Raw genomic sequence first — 26,199 nt, 5'->3', positions numbered from 1 at the left:
CTGTCGGTGCCCCTCCCTCAAGGCTGGGGTCCTCCTCTTCTCCAGGCCCGCCTCTGGACTGGCCCTGCACAATTCCACTCCCGCCCATCCTCCCCGAGGCCCCGACCCTCGAGTTCAACAACCGTCCGGTGGGTGTCTCAGACCCTGTGTGGTCACAGAGACCGCTGTTGGCACGGGGGTCTCTGTGGCTGAAACACGTGTGCAAGCCACTGGGCAAGGAGGAGGTGGCGCTTTGGGTGGGGGGTGTTGGGCCACAGAAGCCCAGGACATGGGGGCGGTGCTCAAGGGAGTCCCCCTTCTGGCCCGGGGACCCCCAGGCCAAGGACACGCCAGTGCGGATGCGGCAGCTGCGTCTGGCTATCGGGGTCTGTGGACAAAGCCATGTGAGTCAAAGGCTCGTTTCTTGCGCGTCTTCCGTACACCAAGGCCACTGCTGCCTCAGGGCCTGTGCATTGGCTGGTCCTCTGCCTCCCCCCACTGTCATATGGCTGCTCCCCCGCCCCCTAGTCCTCCAGCATTTAGAGCTGAACTCACAACTCAGCTCCTCAGAGACACCTCTCTGACCCATCAGTATAAAGTGATGTCCCCACCGGGCATCACCTTGAGTCACGTTCGCATGCCCGGGAGCACGCGCATACACCCTCTGCCCAGCCCGGCCGGAAGTGCCTCCTGCAGACTGCCACCAGAGGGCGTGTGCCAAGCACGTGCACCACCACAGCCCCCGTGTGCAGACCGTCAGCAGCGGCTCCACTGCCCAGCCCAGCCGGGACAGGAAGCTCAGAGAGGCTGAGCCACTCGTCCCAGGTCACACAGCTGAGAAGCCAGGAGGCCTGACCTGAGAGAGCGGTTTGTGAATCAGCTGGGTGAGCAACGACCCGACCGGCCCTGGCCATTGTCCCCAGGCCCCAGGCCACCCTCAAGGTCCCGCAGCCCGCCGGGTGAGGTGGCTGCTGCTGCCTCCTCTGAGGCCAAGGAGGCTGCCACCTAGGGAGTCCCACGGGGTGTGTTTGGCACCGTCCCGGGGCTCACGTCTGCCAGCCCGGGCATGGCCAGCGATACCTCGCCTTGGTCAGGGCAGTCCAGTGGCCCACCCCTGCCTCCCGCCAGGTGGAGCCCTCACCAGCCGGTGCCTGGCGGCCTCCCGGATCCAGCGGATGTTGTCCACATACTGCAGCTTCACAGCCGGGTTCACTGCAGGGAGAAAGAGTGGTGTCGCAGGCACCAGGAGCCCCAGTCCTGTGGGGCTCGGGCACAGGCCCTCCCTCCGGCAGCCACTCATCGCCATCCATCCATTCCCTCAACAAACATCTATTGAGTCCTCACTGTATGCCAGGCACTGGGCCAGGCACTGGGAACAGAGGAGGCTGTGGGCCATGGAGGAAAGAAGTATGGTGAAGTGGTCACTAGGGTGACGGGTCAGGGGGGCCCCAGGCCTTTCTGTGGAGGTAGCTGTCAAGCGGCAATCGAAATGCTAAGAAGGAACCCGCCACACAAAAGGCTGAGGGAACAGTATTTGAGGCAGAGGGAACAGCAAAGGCAAAGGCGCAGAGGTAGGAAGAAGTTGAGTTCCTATCCCAGGAAAGCAGGCCGGTCAGCTAAAGTGTGGGGGGCATGCAGAGTCGGGTGGTAGCTGTGTTGCTCAGGAACCTGCTTCCACTAGCTCATGAGAGCAGATGGTTAAATCCTCAGGGATGGTGTGACCCAGTGGTTGACACAGATACCATTAAAATTTCAATTAAATAAACTTACACTTTTTCAGAGAGAATGCGTGCACACGCACGCATAAGCAGGGGAGGGGCAGAGGGAAGGAGAGAGACTCTTTTTTGCTTATTTACTTATTGTGAAAGAGAGAGAATGCACGCGTGAGTGGGGAAGGGGCAGAGAGAGAGGGAGAGGATCCCACGTGGGCTCCGAGCTGTCAGCGTGGGGCCCGATACAGGGCTTGAACTCACAAACCGTGAGATCGTGACCTGAGCTGAAATCAAGAGGTGGTCACTTAACCAACTGAGCCACTCTGGCGTCCCAGGAGAGAGAGAGAGAACCTTAAGCAGGCTTCACGCTCAGCCTGGAGCCTAACGCGGGGCCGGATCCCATGACCCTGGGATCATGACATGAGCAGAAACCAAGAATCAGACGCTTGGGGCACCTGGGTGGCTCAGTCGGTTGGGCGACTGACTTCAGCCCAGGTCATGATCTCACGGTTCGTGAGTACGAGCCCCACGTCAGGCTCTGTGCTGACAGCTCAGAGCCTGGAGCCTGCTTCGGATCTGTCTGTCTCTCTCTTGGTCTCTACCCCTTCCCTGTTCACGTTCTTGCCTGCCTGCTGCAAACGCTGCCACTGCTGTGCATGGAGCTTCGATGGGAATCAGCCACTCTGAGAGTATTTACGCGGGGGCCACCTGCAGATGCCGCAGCTCAGGGCTTCTTCCCGGAGGACAGGTTTCTAAGAGACGATCCCTTCCTTCCCAGGAGGCCTCCGCCTGCCCAGTTCCTCCCGCCCTCCCCTTGTTCTCCAGCCCTGCACCCGTGTATCCTGGACCCGTCCCAGCCCGCCCAGCCTGGATGTGGGCAGCAGGGGCGAATGGCCCTGGGGATCAAAAACAAGCAGCCAAAGGTTGAAGGACCTACGCAGCAAACCAGAGAGAAGGTGGCCCGGACCTGCAGAAAAGCTGCAGAGAAGTGCAGGTAGGAGTCCTGACAGCTGAGGAAGCTTCACAAAACCCCTGCCTTCTCTTCTCCACGTGAGAAGCAACATCACATGCACTCACTACACAGGAAGCGACTGTGGTTAAACCAGGGGCAAGGGCAGGGACGCGGGGACGACCACCACCATCCACGTGGGAAGGCAGTGCAAGCTCTCTGTCGCAGAGACCACAGACCCACGGACATGGGGAGAGCAGAGTGGGCACAGAGGACAGCTACGAAGAATCCGAAGCACCGCCGACAGGCACAAACCCCAAGTCCACGTGCTCTCGTGTCCCGGGGGCCAGGCCGAGCACGAGCAGGGAAGGGGGGGCTGCGTCAAGGGGGTGGGCTGCCCTGGAGCCTGTGGTGGGCCACCTGCCTGTGAACGCGTCCCATCCTGCAGCCTCACCTCCATCAGCAATTGCTTCCTCCAGCACAGACGTGGCCAGCTCATCCGTGACCGCCAGGTCCTGGGGGTCCCCTGACGTGCATACCCAGCGGAAAGGCCCGAATCCCTGGGAGAATATGTCTCTGCGAGGACAAAATGCAGTCTGGCTGCACCCTCCATGGACCAAGGAGGGGAGGTCTATCTACAGTGCTCCAGAACTGAGAGGGGTGTGTTGGGGACGTGGTATGTGGGCCCGTGGAGTGAAGTCAGGGCTTCAGCATCCAGAACTGTTGCTGGACGCCCCTAAGCCGCTAACTGCACAGCAAGTTTCAGAGGCCAGCCCCCCAGGTCCCCTCCCCCGCTCAACCCCACCTTCTCCCCTCAGTGCCCCCCCACCCCGGTTCTCTGTCCCTCCTCTTAGACCGGCACCGTCTCTTGCTGCAGAAGCTGGGACACAGGCAGAAATTCCTTTCTAGTGCAACTACTACAAAGACAACCTGAAAATCAGTGAACTAAAAGCAAGTAGTTGGGAGAAAGAGTTTAACTGTGGGGACTTGGCCAAGTTTGCCTTGGGTAAACTGACCTTCCTAGGTGGCCTCCAGGCAGAGGGATGGAGAGGCCTGGGCCCCGCCTGGCTCCTGCACTCACCCAGCCCCCTGGGCCCACCGTCCTCTCTGGACAGCCCCCCCACCCCCACGCCGCTGCCCCCTGCTGCAGCCTGGCAGTGCAGCCCCCTGGGTCTCTGCCTCCTCACCCATGATGAATCCAAGAAGGAGACCATGGCCTTCCTCCTCTCCCTTTCTCTCTGGTCCCATCTTGTGCACAAATGGGCTGGCAAGCTTCCCATCCCTGTCCCTGCGTTGCTTAAGCCCAAATTCCTTCATGTGGCCTGGCGGCCTCCACCGTCAGCCCGATCTCTCTCTGGTTACCTCCTCCTTCTCCCTACTTGGGGACTTTTCCAACCTGAATGTCTAGGACCCAGATGCCGCAGGTGACCCCATCGCTCACCCCATGATGTGCTGGACGTACGAGGGGTAGCGGAATTCTGTCTTGTTGGCGCCTTTCTTCTCCACGTCAGCTCCTGTGGGCACAGAACCCGCCCAGAATCACTTGGAGGGTCTGAGGGTTGGCGGGCCCTGCCCCGAGGTGAGGACTTATACCACTACCCGGATGGTGAGTTAAACAAAGACGCCAGTTTTGATAGGGAAGACTCCCTGGGTCTCATTTTACGACGAAGAAGGGAGACAGCAAGTGCTGCCATTGGTGTGGGGCCGGGTGGGGGCATACACATGTTTGTGCCCACATTACCGACATGACACGCCAGAATCTTCGAACTCCAGGAGGGGAGCTGGCACCAGAAAAAGGGCTGGGGGTGGGGGGGGTGACTTTCCACCATGTCTCTCTCTTTTTTTTTTTTTTTACATTTATATATTATCAAGAGACAGAGAGACAGGGCATGAGCAGGGGAGGGGGAGAGAGAGAGGGAGACACAGAATCCGAAGAAGGCTCCAGGCTCCGAGCTGTCAGCACAGAGCCCGACGCGGGACTCGAACTCATGGGCTGTGAGATCATGATGTGAGCTGAAGTCGGACACTTAACCAACTGGGCCACCCAGACGCCCTGGTACTTTGTGTTCTTAAGGCACATGGATAAACTGAAGCCCAGAGAGGCCAAGGACCTGGCAAGACCAGCTTCCAGAAGGTCCAGGCAGGGGCACAGTGAAACCTGCAGGCCGTGGCCCCCACCTCTCCAGGGCACCTGCCAGGCTACTCCTGGCTGGTGAGAAGGGAGTATTCCCGAGGGCCAAAATCTTGGCCCCTCCAAGCTTGGGAGGCTGGGGGCCCCTCATGTGACCTTCATTTTCTCTCACCTGCTCTCTGGGCCTCCAACAGGAAGGCATTGCCATAGTCCCAAAAGAAGAAGTTCTCCTTGGCCAGTCGGTTGATGGCTGAGACTTGCCTCCTCAGGCTGCAACAGGCCAGTAGTTAGTGATCAGCCCTACCCACCAGCAAGGCCCTGAAAGCAGGCCTTCTGTGCCTCACTGCTGTCACCCCCGGCCCCATCCCGTGGAGCTCAGTCAGCTCTGCTTACTTCCATCTCATCTGACAGATGAGGAGACAGTTCAGACAGATTCAAGGTCTTGCCTAAGGCTGCACAGCTGGCCCCTGGGGGACCAGGCAGAGGCCAGAGTCCCCAGTCTAAAAGCTCCTGCTGGCTGTGTGTGCCCCCTGGGCCCTGGGAACTCATCACCTTTCCTGGACCAGGCTCTTGAATGCAGCCGGGTCGGAGGCCATGAGGCTCTGCGCCTCTGCAAAGCCCAGCTGCACAGGGTAGTAACCGCCATTGAATGGGTTGTGGCAGGACGTCTGGTCTGACCCCAGGTCCACCAAGAGCTCCCCCGTCGTGTCCAACTCGTGGACCAGCCGCTCCCTGGGAAAGACGTGAGGAGATCAATGCCTGGGGCAGGGGAAGGCACCGTCTGGGGCCTGAGTTCGAGGCCCAGCCAGCAGGGGATTGCCCTTCTCTCTTGAAAGAACTTCTGCTGGAAGGCGGCCTGCCATGAGCTCAGGCCAGGATCTGGGCCTCGGAAGCTGGGAGCAGAGACTCAGGCAGAGCACATTGGAAGCTTCGTGTCTGGGGAGCCTGGCCACCATCAGTACCTTGTCTGGAGGGGGAAGTTCACCCAGGGTCCCCAAGGCTGCCAAATCCCATCCCCCACTTACCAAAGATCTACTACATTGCCATGGTAACCAAGGCTGAGCACCTCCTTCCTTTTCCTTGCTTCCCTAGAAGGGGACAAGAGCAGAGCAGATGGTCCATTGCACCTGCCCCATCAGTACCAAGCTGGTGAGAATGCAGAAGGTCACTGAAGGCACTGTGTGCCAGCATACGGCCTGAGGCACAGGGACCTCTGAAGGGTGTCCACTGAGGACCCAGAACCGTAAGGGAAACAGAGACGTGAATGCCCCATCAGGGAAAACTGAGAACCGAGATGACAGCAGTGATGAGCCAACTCGAGGCAATTCACAGAATCAGGACCCTTGCCGTTAGGGCTCTGATTGGGATTGTTCTAGAACTCGGTCTGTGTCTTCCCTGGAAGTATGACCAGATGGGCTGCTTAGGGCATTTTGCTGAACTGACGGGAACTGATTTTGTGGTGAGTGTGTGAGTGTGCACGTGGATGAGTGCATGCACGTGTGTGCCAGCGTGTGCGTGCGTCCGGGATGTTAAGCAGCATTCACAGGCATAGGAGGCAGATCAGGCCAGACCCATCTGTGTCCCACCAGCAGTCTGGAATGTCTCCTGTATTTAATGGAAGCTCATCTGAGAGTTTTACACAGCGGTTGCCATGGGGCCAAACTAGCATTTTCAAGAGATCAGTGTCAGGCAGTATCCGATCCTAGTAATGGGAGTATTTCTCAATTTGGTATGTACTTGGACGTTTTCCTCCAAGCCCCCTTTGAAGCCCCCTGGGTGACTGATCGTGGCGGGGCTGGAGAGCCGCTGTGTGGTGCGTCCTCCCTGCACAGAGCTCAGGTCTCCAAAGTGTGTCGGTTGAGAGCAAGCTTCAAAAACGGCATCAGATCAGCAGCCCCCAGGGCAGTCCTTCCCCCATTCCCGCAGTTTAGCCATCAAACCGGAGGGCAGTGTTGCCGACACCCCCCTCAAGCAACCAGACCACAAGTGGGGAGGGAGATCGGCTTACCCCGAACCTGGTGGAGTCACACCGAGGAACGGTTCCGTCTTTCAAAGTTTCATTTCCCCCCAACAGGTGAGGCGAGCACCTAATACGTGCCAGGCTCCGGGCTGGGCACTCAGGCCACAACAGTGAGAAATACAAGGCACAGCCTTCGCTCAGCCCGTGGCTGAGTGTCAGGCATTTAACAGGCCCACATACAGCAGCCCAGCCTCCGGATCCCTTCTTGTGGCCTCCCCAGGCCCGGGTCAGGCGCCATACCTGAGTCTTTCAATGCAGTGGTCCAAGCTGTCGGTCACTTCCATCAGCCATCCTTGCTGGTGGCGTTTCATGAGGGCGGCTTTATCCACCTGGGACCACGAGACACAGGGCCACCCAGTCAGTCACCGGGCATGTCAGCCTCCACCAGGAGGAGGCCATCCCCCGAGTAGATCGCCCATGGCAGCACAGGTGCCACGAGCTGTTTTCCCGTAGTTACTCCCCCTCCTGCATTCCTTGTCAACAGAACCTGGATTTTCAGGGCGACACTGTGGCCCCACTCCCAGCTAACTACAACTACTCTTTCCACTGTCTCCAGCGTCCCTTTTAGGGAAGAACTTCCATTCAATCCAAAACTGACCAGTGAGGTAAAAGAACGAGTTTCTGAGGTATCATCTTCCTGCTAAAATCGAGTCAGTCACAGGTGGCACCTTCCCCCTTCCTCCTTTCTGCCTTCAATGTAGATGCGATGGCTGGGGTGGGGGCAGCCATTTTGAACGCACGAGGGAAACCCAAGAGAATCTAGCGATGTTGGCCCTGACATCGCGGAGCTGCTGAAACAATGCCAGCACTGCGGGCTGCGTGAGAGAAACAAAACCTTATTTGTGCAAGCGGCTGTAGTTTGATTTTACTATTGGCACCCAGGTGGGCTCCTAAGAAATATAAGAGTGTATGACACAGGCTTAGTACCAACTGAGTATAAATCACAAAGGTGGGTGCCTCTCTCTTTTTAGGATTGCTTATTTGCCATCTGGGAATTTTATTACAAATATGTACTGCTCTCTCTGTGGCAAACACTTAAAAAATACATGCTGTATTTAAAACAATTTTTTAATGTTTTTATTTATTTTTTGAGAGAGAGAGAGACAGAGTACAAGCAGGGGAGGGGCAGAGAGAGAGAGGGAAACACAGAATCCAAAAGCAGGCTCCAGCCTCTAAGCTGTCAGTGATATGGGGCTCAAATCCACGAACTGTAAGATCATGACCTGAGCCAAAGTTGGACACTTAACCGACTGAGCCACCCAGGTGCCCCGTATTGTTTTTAAGTTTATTTATTTATTTTGAGAGAGAGAGTGTGCGTGCAGAAAGGACAGAGAGAGGGAAAGAGAGAGAGAGAATCCCAAGCAGGCTCCCTGTGGTCAGCACAGAACCCGATGTGGGGCTCAAACTCATGAAGTGTGAGATCATGACCTGAGCCGAAACCAAGGGTCAGATGGTTAACCGACTGAGCCACCCAGGCGCCCCTGTGGCAAACATGTTTTGAAGATGAGAGGCCTGAGAAAATTGAAACTTAAAAGCTTAAGTTATGGGAAACTGAAACCTAACCAAGCTTAACCAGCTTGTTCCGCTTCTGTACAATTGCTTGGCGCGCCCATGTATTCCTGATCAATCATTATTGCCTGGCACATCCGTATATTCTTGATCAACCATTGTTACTTGGCACATCCGTGTACTCCTGATCAATCATTGTTGCTTGGCACATCCGTGTATTCCTGATCAATCATTGTGATACCCGTACCCCCCGTTGTGGTCTGACCTAAAGGCAGGAACCAATCGAATACTGTTAAGTGTCCAACTTTAAACACCAACCAATTGCAGCTCTGTAACTGTGGAAAATTCCTGATTTCCCCATGACTTGTTTGTACCTGTCTATAAAAGGGGTGTAAAAACCTCTCTCAGGGCCTCTTGGCGTCACCGGCAACGGGGGCGCAGAGGTCCAGGTTCGAACCTGCAATAAATGACCCTTGCTGCTTAGCTTTGACTCTGGACTCTGGTGGTTCGTTTTTGGGGGTCTCTTAGACTCTGGGCGTTTCAAAGACACAGGGGGAAGTAGGTGAGGATGAGGGATGAGGATGAGACGAGGGGAAGTCAAAGCTTTTTAAAAATGTAGGCTATTTTTCTGCAGATTCCAGGGGATGAGCTAACGTTAGTTGCTCTAACTTATTTTCTATATAAGGGCCAAGGGCAGCCCCTCCCCACAAATGTGCCACGTTGGCATATTGATTATTTTAAATAAAAGTTGCTTAAGGGACCCCATGTACAAGGACACTCAGGCCCTCCTCTGTCCCCTTGGAAGCAGGAAATATATCTCCCATGAGAAAGGTACCCCCGACCCAACCAAGGCTTGTCTTAAAGCTCCTCGTCTCTCCCTGGCTCCCTTCCTCTCCTTGGCTCTACCAAAGAAAGCTGTAAGAACCACTGGCCAAAGGCTGCGTGCACACACCTCTACTGACGTCTGTTGCCCTCACCTGACTGTGACCTGTTCGAGCTGGGGGAGGCTATGTTCATCTCCAGGGATAAGGGGAGCAGTGCCCACAGAAGGTCAGTTTCCCAGGGCGGGGGGGATCAGCAGGCATTGCCCGTGGGGGAAGATGGGCACTTTGAAGGCAGGAGGCATAGGCTGCCATGGGAACCCACCCTGGGAGGCTTGGAGGACTGGTGGGGGGGTGTAGGAGAAGAGAGGGCTGTGAGTGGGAGCGGCTCTAGACTGAGGGAGGATGCAGGTGGGCAGAGTGCCTGCTGGGCTCACCTCTGCTATCACGCCGATGCACCCCACGATGACCGCGGCTTTGGCCTGAGCGCCACTCATTCCGCCCAGCCCAGAGGTGACAAAGACCTTCCCAGCCAGGTCCTTGACCCCCAGGTACCGTCGCCCGGCATTCAACACGGTGAGCTGCGGGGAGAAGAGGAGGAGTTCACTCTCCACTCCAGCACGTCCGCCTCCCACCCCCGGCAGCCAGGCGTGGCCCCTGTTTCTCACCACTGTGCCATGGACGATGCCTTGGGGACCGATGTAGCAGTAGCTGCCTGCTGTCATCTGGCCGTACCTGACCACAGAGAAGGCAAACTCAGGGCTGAGCTCGGTGCCAGGCACAGCTTTAAAAGGCACATGCTTTAAAATTCATTTTCGAATACCCCAAAATGCATTCCTACGTTTTCCTTTAAAAAAAAGAAACCATTATAGAGAAAGCTACAGTCCCCCAATTCTGGTCCCCTCTGGCCTCCGGGACCTTTTATACACAGATTTTGATCTGTTAAACACTGTAATATAAGTGGCAAAATCACTGTGGGGGCCATTTGGCCGTAACGACGGAGGCGGAAGGTGATCCGGCACTTTCACTTTCTGCGCTCACGCCCATGTGAAGACAGGCCCGCCACTGTTTGCGGCAACTTTGTTTGCGGTGGCCAAGCCCTGGAAGAGCTGGAGCACCCAGCATGGAGGAGCGAGAAACAAACGGCAGCGTAAAAACACAGCAGAACGCTTCGCGGCAAAGAAACAGACCAAAGTCTTCCTGTGCCACGTGGCTCAGTGAAGAAGCCAGATGTGAAAGAACCCATTCTGTGGGATTCTGTTGGTATGACATTCAATGACCTCCAATGGGGGGGTCTACCTGCTGGAAGGAGGGCACGGAGCTGCGGGAGGCAGGGGTGATGCCTTCAGAAAAGGGCGCTCACAGAGCGGCACGCTTCATTCAGGTTTGTGGGCTATGCCATCACCGAATGGCATTGGGGTCACTGTTTGCAGGTGGGGTTATTGTCGTCATTAGTATTCGTATTATTTACATCAACGGCCTCATCTTGTAGGTATTGGTATTGCTTGTGCAGCTGGGCCCCTCACCTGCGGGGGCCTTTCCACATCAGCACACACGGGTCCTGCTGATGGCTACTCATGGTTCCACACTGTGTGTATCAGAAACCACAGAATGTTCCCCTGCCCCCTCTGATCTCGTTACGCGAATCACACTGCAGTGAGTGACCTCCTGTCTGCCTCGCTGGCCCGGGGAAGAAACCAGGAAGGGGTAGGGCTCAGTCATCAGGTGCAAGTATGTAAAATAGTACCAGACATTGTCAAATTCCAAAGTGACTGTCACCAGCAATGCATGAGGGTGCCTCTGTCTATCCCTTGATAATTATCAAACACTTGAATATTTTTGGCAGTGCATTTTTCTGGGTTTTTTCTTTTCTGTTGCCTTAATTTTACTCTTCCCTGGGGACCCCTGAGGTAAGCGACGCTCCAAGGTTTACTGCCGCTTGCTTTTGTCCTTGGTCCATTTCAACTCCCTGTCTCTTTTCTATTGGGTTCCTGTCGCCCAGCAACTCTCCCCAGCCCCTCCTCTCTTCTAGATCCTATTCTTGCAGGTGTGAGTCTGAATGCCAAGTCTATCCTATAATTTAGATAAGGTACTGGACCACGTGGAACCTCTTCATCTTCTTCCAAAAAAGGGGGAGGCATTATCCTTACCGTGGAAGGTTGTATGACTATTATACAATATAAAAAATGGTTCTAATATAATAGACATCCACCCAGGGAGATGAGTGAAACCATCAGAACCCCCCACAAGGCTGCATGGACCCCCTAATCTCTGCCTTGGGGACCCATATCCACTCAAGCAGAGGGCCCACGGCTCCCTTTGTACCACATACTAAGGGTGTCCTCTTGATTGTTTTGTGAATTCTCACGGATCTCTTTGAGGCAGGAGCTATGAACAGACAGGACCCAAGTTCCAAGGTTATACAGGGATACACTGCCGAGCTGCGAGCTGACTTCAAATCCTTCTAATTCAGTCCTTTGTGCTCAAGTTACCCACTACATGCTGCTCCCAAAATAACTCTAGGAGGTAAAATTGTGGGATCAAGTTTCCTGCACTTGGAACTTTGACCCCAGTCGCTAGGTATAGTCCTCCCGGCCACCCCCAGCCTTGCTAGACCCGCCCACAACCTGCGACCACCTGTTTTCCCACATCCACCCTGGTACCGACTGTTATCTGTAACTTCATTGTGTCAGCCTGACAGCTTGGCTAAGTTAAAGGTTTAAACCCCCGCCTGTGTGGGTGATTTGCAGCCATTTCAGTCAATTGCCCACAGCACCTGGGTCAATCCTCAGGTGCAGCAGACCAGGTCTGACTCTGCAGTGCTACTCTCTTTAAACCTCCGTCCTGAATCTATAAAACAGAAGCACGCCACCTTGTCCAATGTCACACTTAGGAGGCAGCAGGTCCAGGATGCAGACCCTGTCCCTCTGACCCTGCGGCTGCTTCCACTGGTGAAGAAGAGGCCATCAGGCCTCGCAGTAAATAGTAGTAACAGTAGCTACTTAGGACCAACCAAAAAAGTAATAGGGTTTCTGAACCTCGGTTTCTTCCTCCACAAATTGGGCCAATAAGGGTGCCTAGGTCAGAAGCTTGTACAGAGAACCAAACACCATGGTATCTATAAAGCTCACCAGGACACCTGACACCTGGTAGTGATGATTATGATGATTACATTGTAAAATCTTAGCCTGAGGCTTAATTGGCTCCCAATACTACAGACCTGATCACCCCTTGTCCCTGGCAAGAGTCCTTGACCCCTTGAACTCAGGACTCACTCCTGAACTCAGGAAATGCCTAGACGCTCCTGCCTGTCAATTTCTTTTAGAAACTAACTAAGGAAAGGCTGAAACAGGAAAAGGAAGGTTTGAGAACAATATAAGCCCTGCCACAGATGAATCAGAAAGTGCCTGACAGTTACCTCAGCTTCATTATAATATTAAAACCACCTTCTGAATATTCATCCTGAGCCCTCATAAAAGAATCCTGCTTAGCCTGTTGAGAGAGTGGCTTTGGACATGATTCCCCATGACCTCCTTATTCTGATGATTAAAGTGACCTTGTGAGGCACCTCCACCTGGTGTGGTCTTTGTGTACAGCTCCCGGGTAGAGCAGACCCACTTCGGGCCAGGTAGCAAAGAGCAACACACCCAGAGATCCGTAAAAATGTACGGATCAGGACATTCACTGTAGCGTTCTTTATAAGCCCAAAGAACCTGAAACAACCCAAATCAGGTGGCAAGGGGGCTAAATAAATCATGGTACAATTGAACACTGCAGGTAAAACAAGAGTGCATTAGACCCACGTTTCCTGAAATGGAACAGTCTCCAGCTATACTGTCCAGGGTGGAAAGGCTGGTGCAGATGGCATCCATAATGGTCTACCTGACTCTGTATGTGCATGAGAAATGTTTGGAAAGACACAATGTGAAATAGGGAGTCTAGGGTGGGAGAGGGGTTTCCTTTTCGCCATACCTCTTTTTAAAATAATGCTCCGGGGGTGGGGGGAATGTTTGCAATTCAGAGCACGCATTGCATTAATTTTATGACAAATGAAACGGTTGTGCTCTGTATTTTGGGGTTTGGGTTGCACAGGTGCACACATTTGTTACACTCATCAAATGGTGCACTGGGATATGCGCCTTTCATGTAAATTTCACTTCCGAAGAAAAAAGCCCTGTAAACAAATACTGAATTCCTAGCGGTTGTATCTGCTGCTTGCTTTGAGGCTGTCAAAAACCAAGTTGGACAGATGGATGCATGGAGAGAAACAAGACTTACATTGTAACTCCCATAGCAAAGAGCTTCTCATACTCTGTCCGGGAGGAGTAGTTGGGAATGACCTGGAAAAGAGGAATGGGAGCCAAAGGCTGGGGGTGGGAGGACAGAGCCCTCCGAAACAATGAGGAGGCAGGTGTTGGGGGCACCTGGCTCTCCTGCTGCCCCCAGGCAGGCACTGTGCCCGGCTGCCCCAGGACCCACCATCCCGTTGGTGATGACCAGCCTGGGGGCCCCGGGGCTGCTTGGGAAGAGGCCCAGAGGGTGTCCGCTATACATGACCAGGGTCTGCTCCTCTGTCATCTGTGACAGGTAGGACATCGTCAGCCAGAACTGCGGGGGAGAGCAAAGCACGGAAGGCTCTGTAAGTGGAGGGCCAACACTGAGCCCCAAGTCACCACCCAGGCCCAGAGAGCTCCCACAGCCCCAGCAGTCCTGCCAGTGCCCTGTCCCTTCAGGCCCTCATTACTCTCCAGCGGCTCCTGGTGCCTCGAATAATGCCACACATGCCCTGAGGGCCTTTAGTACCCCCAGAATGCCCAGTGTCAGCATCTCAGGCATCAGGGAGGCAGAGACCTGAGTCCTGAGCCTTAGATTGTTAGATCCTACTAGGCCAGAAGATGTGGGGGAGGGGAAAGGCCATACAGTCCAGCGTACCTGAGCCCAGTTGCTGAACACCTGCCCATTTCCTCCATAGGTCACGAGCTCCTGGGGAAACTGGAGAAGACATGGTGTCATCTGAGATGGGGATCTGGGAAGGGAGGGCCCCCACCTCTGTGCTGTGCCCAATGGCTGTTGGCCCTTGAAGAAGGAGTGTTAAGGGCAGGGGGAGAAGGCAGAAAGGGCGAGGCCCAGACACAGTGACCTCTGCAGGAACACTGGCCCCCCCATGACCTTGTAAGAGCTCAGCGTGACGTGAGAGTCAGAGCTGGATCTGGGATCGCTTTGGGAAGTTAGCCCAGGGTCAGTGTCAGGGGTCTGTCTGTGACCAGGTTCTGGGGTCAAGGCCAGGGCTGAGGAAGCTGTCACCTCTGGGTAGAATATTCAAATTCTAGGATCATATTGCCCTCAAGTATAATACTTAGAGACTCACGCCTGCAAAGGTTACCCTTTATCAGATATGGGTATCTAATGTACAGACTGGCTCTCAAGGACCCCCATGACAGATGCATGTGGCCAGACTTGCATCATCCACACAACAGTGTGGCTATTGAGCACTGGAACCATGGCTTATTTGACATGCCCTAAGTGTAAGATTCACCCCCAATTTCAAAGACTTAGTAGGGAAAAAGGTTGTAAAATGTCTCAGTGATTTTTATGTTCCATGTTAAAATGATAACATTTCTGATACATTGGGATGGACAAAATACAGGAGTAAATCTGTTCATTATTATTTGTTTGCTTTTTCATGTGGCTTTTAGAAAGTTTTGTTTTGTTTTTTTTTAAGAAAGTTTAAAATGCCATGTGTGTCCATCATGCCAACGTTGATATCTGGAGGTTCATGCTGTACTCTAGTTACAGACGATGTAGCCACCGGGGGGAGCCGGGAGAAGGGTCTATGGTCCCCTCTGCACTATCTTTACAACTTCCTACAAATCGATCGTTATTTCTAAATAAAAAGCTTAAAAGCATTACATGTATGTCTTGAGTTACATTTCTATTGGGCAGTGCTGGCCCCTGCCTCAGTTTCCCCCGGCTGTTACCTGGGCTACGGCAGGGTCCAGGTTGTTCATGATCATGTGCATGATGGCTGCAGCGGCCCTCGTCCGGCAGGGGTACTGCTCGATTGGGTAGGCCCTGCAAGGGGAGTCCAGCCACCAGGTGTGACGAGGGGAGGGCACGAGGCTTCCGGCCTGCTGAAGCCTAGGCCCTCCCTGGCCATAGCACAGCATCCGGCCACAGAGGTGTGCACAGCAAGACCTGGTATCCTGCAGAAGCCTCCTGGGAGCTGCCAGCAGAAGGCGGTTCCAGACCACCTAGGCCGGCCCACTCTGGTGCTCACGTTGTGTTTTACACCCCTGCCCTTCCAAGGATGGCAAGTTAGGCCCCTACCGCACCCGGGCCACCCCTCCCTCCCCCTTGGCGGGCTCCAACTGGGAGAAGATGGACTTCAAAATAAAGCTGAAGTCTGCTTTCCAGAAGCATCTCCTCCGGGTGGAGTTTATTATCCATCCCTTCTTTCCTTCATGTCACCAGTGCTCCTGGCATCAATTCTAGAGCAGATGCCAGGCCAACAGGCCCCAACAGGAATGAGGGGACGTGGTGCCTACTTGATGGGGAGAATGACATCCCCTGGGGGTGGTTCCAGACAGGTCTGGACCTCTGGCACATTCAGGAACAAAGGTGCTTGGAGCGTGAGCCCTGGGCGGGGGCAGCAGCATCTGGGAACTGTGAGAAGGGCAGATCCTTCTGGCCCCCCTGCTCCCAAACTGCTGAATCCACAGTGTGGGGTGAGGCCCAGCCATCTATATTTTCACAAGGCCTCCAGTGCCATGCACAGCTCAGCCTGAACCTAAGCTATCTCCTTACTTCCTGGCGGGACAAGACATGAGGTTTAGAAAGGGATTTTGTACACAATTTGGCTCCAGAATTGCACAGGATTGACTGCCCAGGATGGTAGGCCAAAGAGACCTCTCTGGAAAGGATTCCCTTATCGTCTGGCCGGGCTGGGGGGCCTGCGGCTAGCTCCAGGCTACAGACCCCCACAGGTGACAACACAGCCATCATGCCCTCTCCGTGTGAGGGGCATTGACTCAGCACGCCACAACTCAGCACGCCTCCTGGTGTGGACAGCCTGCACTTCCGCCTGCTGACCCCTGAATCGGCCCCTCCCTGGGAGCTTCTGGGCCCCCTTTGGAGCTGCACCTACCAGCGCTCACCTCATTTTAATGTCGGGGCAGAACCGGTACATGTAGATATGCCCGTACAGTCGCAGCTCCTGGGCAAACTCAGGGGCCAGCAGCTCCTGGACGTCCGGGGGGAAGTAGCGCAGGGCATTCCTCAGTGCGAGCTGGGGAGTGGGGGGAAGAGGGGTGAGGGGCAGCAGGGGGGCAGAGGATCTCCAGGCCAAGGATCACGAGGCTTCCATGATGGGCCATCCTCCTTCCCTACTCAGAAATCCATGGCCCCATCCAGAGACCACCTAGTTCTCACTCCAGGCCCATCTACAAGGTCGCCTCTTGCAAGAAGCCTTCCCAGATTGCTCTCCCCCTTCACATAGGCAAACGTCTAGGCCCTCCCCCGTCTTGCTCACTGGAAACCAGACTGCTTGATCCCAGTCAAGGACCAGAGGGTGGCCTTCCCTGAGGCTTGCAGCTACACTGGGAGATGCAGACTCAAGGGCAGGAAAGAGATGTCCCAGGAGCTCACAGGCACCTTGTGCAAATGCAGAGAAGCAACCCTCCACCAGCGCCCACCTTGGCAAGCCGTGTCAGACAGCGCACCCTGCACATTTTCCTCCAAATTCAGGCAGGCCTGGGGCAGGCCAGGAGAAAGAAGAAACCTTCATAGGGCTTCTCAGGCAGCCCAACTCCCAAGCCCCCCAACACTCCTCCACACATCCCTGATGTTCCTGGTCCTGCCGCAGGGCCTTGGCACTTACCTCTCTGCCACTCTGCCTTCTCTTGGAGGGTCTCTCTCTTTACTCAGGCCTCAATCCAAATGCCCCCCTCCACAGAGGCCTGCCTTGACCCCCCCTCCCCCCCTCTTGACTCCTAGCCTTTCTTCCCACCTCTGTTTCCTTCCCAAGCTTTTCACTGCTGGGTGTTCTACTGGTTGTTTGTTTCACTGCTTACAATCTGTCTTACTAAGCACAAGGAGGGCCAGAGTTCTAGCAGACCCCTTCATAGCTCCCTTCCTTCCAACACCCGGACTGGAGCCTGGAGGCAGGCAAAGCTGGGGAGGCAACCAAGGGTATCTGGGTGGAGGTTGAGGCCATTTATGCAACCGGCTGACCCTGGGGAGCAAACTGTTTTGGGGGTGGGGAGCTGAGGAGCTGAGAATGGTGAATTTATTCCCTCATTCATTCAGTGCATGCCTACTGAGGGGGAGAGGTGGTCTGATAACCTGAAGACAGGTGGGCTTTGGACACAGGGAGGCAGGAGGTGACGGGAGAAGGCCAAGGCCCAGGACTGGGGACACCAGCTTTGGGCAGGGGTAGAAGTTCCCCCAGGGAGATGGTGCTGGAAGTCCAGCCAGGAGCACGGGTTCCTGCCGGCCAAGGGCAGAGGGCTAGGAGGAGGGCGGCCTGTCCAAGGCACCCAGCGGTCCGACACTGTGTGGGCTAAGACACACCCCAGGACTGAGTGACAAGGATGTCACTGGGGCCTTAGCAGCGGGGCAGGGTGGGAGGAGAGAAAGGAGAGGGGTAATCCGGGAAGGAGCAGATGGCAAGAGAGGCAATGAAGAAAACCCCAGCTCAGGGTGTTACAGAAACTTGGGAAGGTCTGCAGACCCATTCCCTCATTTAATTTTCATGTGGAACAAAAGCCCGTCATCCTTTCTCCCTTAGAAAAAAGCTGATGAGAAATATGAGTTTCTCCCTCAAGAACAGTGGCCAGGAATACCCTGCAGCAGGAGGGTGTCGAAGTCCAGCTGACGTGGGGGTCACCCACAGGGTCTGGTGTGGCCTCTGCTCTGCGTTCCTCACCAGTTCCCAAGTGCCACGCTGCTGGCCCGGGGACCCCACTTTGGGAGCCGCTACAGGACAGCCAGGAGGATAAATGATCCATAGCGACATGCAGTAGCCGGGTTGGCTCTCCCGACCCGCTGTTGAGTGAAAGAAGCCCACACCTAAGGGACATACTGCCAGCTCTGTTGAGAGGCTGTTCAGGGGCAGGTGTGGCCGAGCCACGTGTTAGAGGTCAGGCCAGCAGTTCTCCTTCAAGGCTGGGGTCTCTTCCCCGCTCCCCGCACCTGTGACAGACACATCTGTGCACACGTGGTTTCCGTGGCTTTCTGTGCATGTTATACCTCAACACAAAGACCGTTGTTGTTTTCTAGCTGGTGTATAGCTTCTAACAAGAGCTTGCAAGTGAAACTGAACATTTAAAGAAAAGTTTTGAAAGCAATATATCACACACACACAATCCACACAATATATATTACACGCACACACACACAATCTACACAAGACTTGACCTTACTACCCAACTCCTAATATATTCTATCCTGTTCTAGCTTGTTTTATTTTGCTTTCTGATGAATGCTACTTGCAACCCCCTAACCAGATTTCACAACCCGCTAAGAGGTGGCAAGCAGTGGTCGGAAAAAAACTGTCTTCACTGTTTCCCCAGCAGGGCTGGCTTCACTACTGGGCCTAAACCTGGTGTTCTAACTAAGGACCTGGATTCGACCTTGTCAAATGCTTTTGCAACCTTGTTCAGCTAATCACATAACTCAAAACATACAACAGAGGTTCCTGTCAAAATCAATGGTTCTTAAATTGTGTCAGTTGATAGAAATGACTAGGCCATTTTGCTTTCCTTCCTTCCTTCCTTCCTTCCTTCCTTCCTTCCTTCCTTCCTTCCTTCCTTTTTCTTTCTTCCTTTCTCTCTTTTTTTTGAAGTTTTTATTTACTTAAGTAATCTCTCTACCCAACATGGGGCTCTAACTCACCACCTGGAGATCAAGAGTCACACACTTCTCTGACTGAGCCAGCCAGGTGCCCTTTGGCCATTTTTCAAAATGTCTTTAAAGGCTGTAAGAAATTCAGTCTGTTCTGAAGGAAGAATGCATGTGTGCCATAAACATAACGGGGATTCTGGCAAGGTCCGTAGCCTAAATGCAGCACAGAAGCTCTGTGTGCTGTATTTCCCCTTGTATAAAATTTCCATTTTGTGACCATTGAATTTTTCTTTATCCCTGAAATTCACTTACTTAGTCTAGACCTTTTTTTCTTTATTATTTTTTTATTTTTTAATTTATTTTATTTTATTTTTAAAATTTTTATTTACTCTATCCCAGAGTGCAAGTGGGAGACAGGGGCAGAGGGGGGAAAGGGAGGGAATCTTTTTTTTTTTTTAATGATTATTTATTTTGAGAAAGAGTACATGTGCATGAGAGCAGGAGAGGAGCAGAGGGGGCGGAGAGAGAGAATCTCAAGCAGGCTCCATGCTGTCAGCACAGAGCCCCACACAGGGCTTGATCCCATGAGCCCTGAGATCATAACCTGAGCTAAAATCAAGAGTTAGACACTTAACCAACTGAGCCACCCAGGCACCCCAGTCTAGACATGTCTTAATGTCAACTATTCTATATCAAGTTTTCATTTTTTTTCTGGGATAAACGATATCCTTTTATCTACAATTTCATGTTTTTAGTTAGTTCAGGAACATTGTCTTCTATTATATTTTTGCTCAATAACTTTATCCCCTGTGTCTAGAGTTACCTAACAGTCAGGCAGTAAATGCTTCTTCAGTGAAAAAATCTACAAAGTAGCAGCTCTGTTTGCTGACCTGGGTCACTCTTCTGAGTCTCTGGTTGGGAGTTCTCAGAAACTTCATGTCTGCCCAAGGTCCGCCAGAGGTCTGAGGTCAGCCTATGGGGGGCCCGGGGGCCCCCACGGAACCTCGGAACCTCAGCAGAGGAGGCTCAGCGAGGAAAGGGTGGGTGCAGTGATGAGGTCGGGAGCCCCCATGATAAGCATGGGGACAGCAGCCAGAGTTGAGTCTACCCTTGGCCCTGCCTCCCACTACCCGTGTGAACTTGGGCCGGTCACCCCTGCCTCAGTTTCCTCATCTCTTGGCATGGCCTACTCAGCTGGGTAGTTGGAAGGATTCGATGAGCAAATGTACATTGTGTAGTATACAGCGCCTCTACTCACCCACTCTTTTGAAGATCCCTAAACCGGAACCTAAGGAGTATTTCTTGCTTCCTCCCTGCCCTGGCTTTGTAGCTTCCTTGTTTGCAGGGCTTCAGTTTATTGTAAGATGCCACAGCACCCACAGGGAGCACGAGTAGGCACCCTACTTGGCAACTCACACCCTGGGTGGTCAGCTGGCATGCTAATCACAGGATGCTCCCAGAAACACTTCACCTCTCCATATCTCAATCTACACCAGAGGGACTGCTCTGCAGCATATAGAATGTCAGACGTGGATTTTCACTGGTCAAATTATGGCCCATTAATCATATAATGCATGTTCCAAGTGGGCTCTTATTGGTGAAATCAGATGTATTCAAGACACATAAATTGGAAAGAATATTCCAGACCACCCCCGTTGCCTTAATAGGCCTAAAAATCTAACAAGCTCAGTTAGGGCCAAAGGATTGATTCATAAAATGTTCCAGGGTCAGTCAGCAGGTTGGAGAAGTCTGGGTGCTTGACAGTGTGGCGGGCAGAATAACGACCCCCAAACACATCTGCTTCGTATTCCCCAGAACCTGTGAATTTGTTTAATTACAAGGCAAGAGAGACTGCAGATGTGATTAAGGTAAGGGTCTGGTGTGGAAGATTATCCTGCATCATCCAGGTCAGCCCTATGTATCTGCCAGAGTCCTCGTAAGAGGGAGGCAGGAGGGTCTGAGTCAGAGAGAGAGAGAGAGACCTGAATTTGCTATGCATCTGGCTTTGAAGACAGAGGACGAGGCCACAAACCAAAAACTGCAGGCAGCCTCTAGAAGCTAGAAAAGGCAAGGAAAGAGATCCACACCTCCTCAACCCCCAGAGCCTGCAGAGGGAATGCAGCCTCACTGCATATATTTTTTAACTTGACCCTTGTACAATGCATTTATTGCTGCTGAAAATATATTACACGTATGCATAAACTAGGCTGATCTGGTACGTAATATTTGCGTCCAAAGAAATGAGAATCACGAGACTCAGTAAGACAGCAACCGAGCAAGCCTGATTTCCATATTCTTGCATTTGCACTAATGTTTCTTGCTCGTTGCCCAAGGAAACCCATTTCAGCTTTCTGACACCCACCGTTGTAAGACAATAAATTTGTGCTGTTTTAAAGCCACTCCGTGTGTGGAGATTTATTACAGCAGCCCTGGGGAAATAATGGACAGGGACAGGATCCTGTCTTGGGGACAGTGTTACTTCTGCCCTGAGCAAACCTTTTCTGCGTTGGTGGCTGATCAGCTAAAAGGATGCCAGCCTGCGACTTTGTTTATAGCTCACGGAACGGGTGTGTGTGTGTGTGTGTGTGTGTGTGTGTGTGAGAGAGAGAGAGAGAGAGAGAGAGAGAGAGAGTTTGGCTCAGGCCTTACTTCCATTCTAACCTGGCAGTGTGCTGGTGGGGCAAAACCCACCTACCTGAAAGTCGTTGGCTGTCACTATGTCTACCAAAAATGATGGCCATGACTGATTTGGTGCAGCCTTGTTTGAATCACCCCTGTCCTTGCACTCACTCTTGCTCAGGCTTCATTAGGTCTGCTCTGGCCTGAACTGGAGCCAACCAGACCAACTAGGAGGGTCCAAACTGAGGCTCAGACTGTTCCTAGCTGGGGATGGGGTGGCCTCTGCATAGGCTGCTGCTACGGTGACCCAGCTCTTCCTACCTCAGTCTACACCAGAAGGTTGGCTACATCACACGTGCACGCTTCACCCCTCTGACCTTCGGTCTCTTCTTCTGTAAAAAGAGCACACTGATAGCACAGGGCTGTCTTGGGGACTCACTGAATCAACACTCTCGGCACAAGGTCTGGCACACAGAGGTGCCGTGTGAGTGACAACTGTCAAAACAATCATGTCCCACACTCATGGCCCTCCAAGCTGCCAGCTCTTTCTTCTACTTGGGTCTCTGCCCACCCTGCCCTTCTAGATATATATATATATATGTATATATAGTTAATGAGCAGGTTTATGCTCCTACTCAGACACACTCAGGGTCTCCCCATGACTCAATCAATAAAGTCAACACTGTTTTTGGCTTTCAGGGTCCTCTATAACTTGGCTGGGCCTGACTCTCCAAGCTCCACAGCCAGCTCGAGCCTACACAGGGCCTCCTCCACCCCTGGTATACTTTGGCCAGGCCCATCTCTGCATTGTCACTCACTGCCTCCCCTTGTCTACAAATGGCCTTCCTTCTTGGACTGAGTCCAAGAACCTTGCCTATGTTGCCAAGACTGCCTCCTCCAAGAAGCCCTCCTAGGTTTCTCCTGCCTACTGAACTCTTGTAGGATTTGGTGGAGGCGCTTAACAACATACCAGTTCATTCAGCAACCCAGTACTGGTGTCACTGAAGATCCAGAAATGAACCCAACAGAGCCCCACTCTTAAGGAGTTCAAGATAGTGTGTTATTAGTGATGGGGACACAGACACACTGGGGTGGTCTCCAGGTCTGGTATCTGATGTCCGGAACAGTCCTTGTGGGTGGGGCAGGGTTTGGGGAACAGGTCACTGAGAGTAACTGCGTACAGGGTCAGGGGGTAGCTGAAGACATTTTGGGTACAGCAACCGCTCCTGTTAGATGATGAAAATTCCTGCACTGTAGAAGTCGTCTTGTGTTTGTGCTGAAAACGCATTGCCTAAAATGTGACAGCCAGACTGCCTATGTTTAAACAGAGAAATCTACTGAAAGAAGAGCAGAGAGTGAAGCACACCAAATAATGGAATACTACCCACCAGTTAAAAGGACGGGTAACTCTAAACTCGCCAGGAATGAACGTCCAAAAAAACTGATGTGTATAGATTGCAACCACTTACATGCTTAAGAAGGACACACACGCATATCGTATGTACATAAAACACATGTGGAAGGATATGCAAAAAAAAAAAAAAAATGCCCAGGGAGCCTGGGTGGCTCACTCGGTTAAGTGTCCGACTTCGGCTCAGGTCATGATCTTACCCTTCGTGAGTTCGAGCCCCGCGTCAGGCTCTGTGCTGACAGCTCGGAGCCCAGAGCCTGCTTCAGATTCTGTGTCTCCCTCTCTCTCTCTCTCTCTGTCCCTCCCCCACTCACGCTCTGTCTCTCAAAAATAAACATAATTTTTTGTCAATGGCCTATCAGGAGAAGTAGGGAACTTACACTTTTATAAGACTTGAGCTCCTCATCTTATACAATTACCTGGAAAGTTTATGTCAAAAATCAAAGAGACACATTTAAATCTAAATAAAAAGAATGGAAAGCAAGCTGAAGGAAAAGCAGAAAGCGAGCTGCTGGCAGATTTGGAGGTTGCTGGGTTTGGACTGCCTGGGAGAAACCGCTTGTGTTTCTCCTCTGAGGCGAGTGTTCGCACACAGGACGCTCTGTGACTGGTTTGGGGGGTTTCCCTCCCCCGACCAATTCTCCACACCAGCTGGGTGGCCCGAGCGTCATTCTGTTCTGACACCATCTGCCTGAAGCAGCTGAGACCCCGAAGGTTAACGACTGAGTCCCACAAGACTGCCCCTCCCACCTCAGATGCCATCACACACCCCCAGGCTTTCACCTGTACTGGGGACCAACCCGCTAAGTACCGGGGTTCCCACCACTTCCCTCCTTGGGTTCAGTAATTTGCTGAGCAGCTCGCAGAACTCAGAGAAACGTGTCTACTGGTTTATTATACAATAAAGCATATGATCAAGGGTCCGGATGAAAAACCAGATGAAGGTACACAAGGCAAGATGTGGGGTGGGCCCAGCACCTCAATGTGTCCCACAACCCAGCTCTCGGAACCCTGCAGTTATGGGATTTTTATAGAGGTTTCAGCACGTAAGCATGATGGATGATTAACTCAATTTCCAGCCGTTCTCCCCTCTCTAGGGAATGGGGGGGGAGGGGCGAAAGTTCCAAGCTTCTTATCTTGGAACAGTCTTTCTGGTGACCAGCCCCTATCTAGAGTGGCTTCCTTAGAACAAAAGAATTTCCCTATCACCCAGGAAATTCCAAGGAATTTAAGAGCTCTTTGTCAGGAGCTGGGGTCGAAGGAAGGGAGGGTCAGGGCAGAGGTCAACATCCGTCCTTCTTACTATCTCACCAACCTAAGGCTGGCTGACCCTGGCACCCTGAGGGAAGATGTAGCGGCTTTCAACAGCCCCAACTCCCAGACCTGCAAGCAAACGGCGACCTACACAGGGCAAGGATGAGGTGGCCCAGCTCCTCAGCTCCCGAGTGCCCCCCCCTCCCAGCACAGGACACCATCACGCAGCCATAAAGGTGTCACCTGAGATGGGCAGGTGACAGGGCCCTCCATGCCCTCACGGTCAAAGATTGAGCCCTTGGCGCCCAGCAGGGAGGTGACCCAAGGGGAGGAAGCTTGGATGACTATTTTGACGTAGTTAAGCTGGGCCAGATAAGCACCATAGAAGAGGAGGAGGAGCCAGGCCCTCCTCTGCCCCTGCACCGGAGCTGTCCAGTCCCACCCCAGCGCCCCCCAGCGCCCTCCAGTGGCCTGGCCCCACACTTCCCCTGTGCCTGCACTGTCCAGTGGTGCCCCAGCTCCGCCCAGCGTCACCCAGGGCCCCCCTCGCAACACTCCTTACCCCCAGCACCCTTCCCCCACCCTTCTCCTGCCCTAGCTCTGCCGGGTCCGCCCCAGCGCCCCCCCAGCGCCCCATCCGTGCTTTGTGAGCTGCCTCCGCGGAAAGTTTAGGGGGCAGCCACTGAAGGGCGGCAGTCTTCACTTAGGGTGGGGTTGTGTGATTCCTTTTTTAATGTTGGTGCCTATTTGTATTTTTTTTACTTTCCCCTGCACTGTTCCTGAATTTCTCAAGTAATTCTGAGTAAAGAAAAAGGAGGATACTTTATATCATTGTGCCACCTTTTTTATTTCCTCTGGTCTCCTCCACTGCTCCGTGGTGTCATTTTCATCCCCAGTTTACGAGGGAGACAAGTGCGCTCCTGGACGGTCGGAGCTGCCCGGGGTGCAGGCTCGAGCGCCCCCAGTCCTAGGCTGGCTCCAGGCTCTCCAGGCTGTGGGTGATGGTCAGGGACACCTCGGCAATGCTTTCAGCAGCACCATCCCGCCCCCGCTAGGGTTCTAGCCTTGCTGGCTGCACACTCACTACAAGACTGGGGGGAGGGACAAAGAAGCGAAAACAAGAGCTGACCTGCTACGTTGTAGAACTTCAAAGTCATGTGCGTGTCAGGGGTGGAAGGGTACACTTTGGAGGCGCTTGGATGGCCCAGTTGGTTGAGCAACCAACCTCTGCTTAGGTCATGATCTCACAGTTTGGTGAGTTCAAGCCCGGCGTCCGGCTCTGTGCTGACAGCTCCGAGCCTGGAGCCTGCTTGGGATTCTGTGTCTTCCTCTCTCTCTGCTCCCCTCTCCACTCACCCTCTGTCTCTCACTCTCTCAAAAATACATTAAGAACATTTTAAGAAGTAAAAAAGAAAGAAGGCTACACTTTGTTTACACCAGCCTCACTCCTCTGACTGGAAGCAGCCACAACTCCACTGCCTCCTGGCTGGGGGACCTTGAGCCTCAAGATCCCCATCTGCAAATGGGTACCCTAATCTTGCACCCAAGGATGAACGTTGGGGAGAGAATGAACTACAGTAGGCGTGAAGAGTGCAGAGCAAACACATTGGACCCCCCTGTCCCACGAACACCCCCTCTGGGCGCTCTTGGACACCCCTCTGGGCTCTCCTGGACACCCGCTCGGGGAGACTTGGCGGTGAGGGGTGGGAGGCTGAGTTGAGAAGCTGCAGCTCCTGCAGAGAAGCAGGAACAGAAAATGCCCACCCGGACCACCTCAAGGACACCCAGAGGGCAAAGGGCCCAGCAGGAATGGCACCCAACTTCTTACCTGCTCCTCTGCAGGGCTAAGGCCGGGGGTCCTGACGGGTGCGTGGGGCACCCCAGCCCAGCGTCCCCGGTTTTCCGGGAGGGGCCGCAGTGGCAGGCCAGAGCATAGCACCTGGAGGCTGGACAT

The 26,199-nt window shown here is 53.5% G+C and overlaps 1 protein-coding gene across 1 annotated transcript in view; it reads right to left on the bottom strand.

Moving 5' to 3' along the window:
* Positions 1–26,199, bottom strand: part of UROC1 (urocanate hydratase 1) — a 40,345-nt gene extending 14,146 nt beyond the window's left edge. Inside the window, exons 1-15 of the mRNA XM_047097401.1 lie at positions 26,074–26,199; positions 16,276–16,406; positions 15,100–15,193; positions 14,054–14,113; positions 13,601–13,729; positions 13,400–13,461; positions 9,790–9,856; positions 9,559–9,702; positions 7,032–7,120; positions 5,797–5,859; positions 5,324–5,503; positions 4,944–5,041; positions 4,082–4,154; positions 3,095–3,216; positions 1,121–1,191 (exon numbers count right to left, since the gene is read on the bottom strand). Coding sequence (XP_046953357.1) covers positions 1,121–1,191; positions 3,095–3,216; positions 4,082–4,154; positions 4,944–5,041; positions 5,324–5,503; positions 5,797–5,859; positions 7,032–7,120; positions 9,559–9,702; positions 9,790–9,856; positions 13,400–13,461; positions 13,601–13,729; positions 14,054–14,113; positions 15,100–15,193; positions 16,276–16,406; positions 26,074–26,199 — 1,509 coding nt within the window. The remainder of the gene's footprint in view (positions 1–1,120; positions 1,192–3,094; positions 3,217–4,081; positions 4,155–4,943; positions 5,042–5,323; positions 5,504–5,796; positions 5,860–7,031; positions 7,121–9,558; positions 9,703–9,789; positions 9,857–13,399; positions 13,462–13,600; positions 13,730–14,053; positions 14,114–15,099; positions 15,194–16,275; positions 16,407–26,073) is intronic.

Source organism: Lynx rufus, unplaced genomic scaffold, assembly GCF_022079265.1.
Source record: "Lynx rufus isolate CCGP_SWC_20201006 ecotype Redwood Valley unplaced genomic scaffold, mLynRuf1.p SCAF_4, whole genome shotgun sequence".
Lineage (NCBI taxonomy): Eukaryota > Metazoa > Chordata > Mammalia > Carnivora > Felidae > Lynx > Lynx rufus.
The sequence above is the reverse complement of the archived record's forward strand: the minus strand, read 5'-3'. Positions and strand labels throughout refer to the sequence as shown.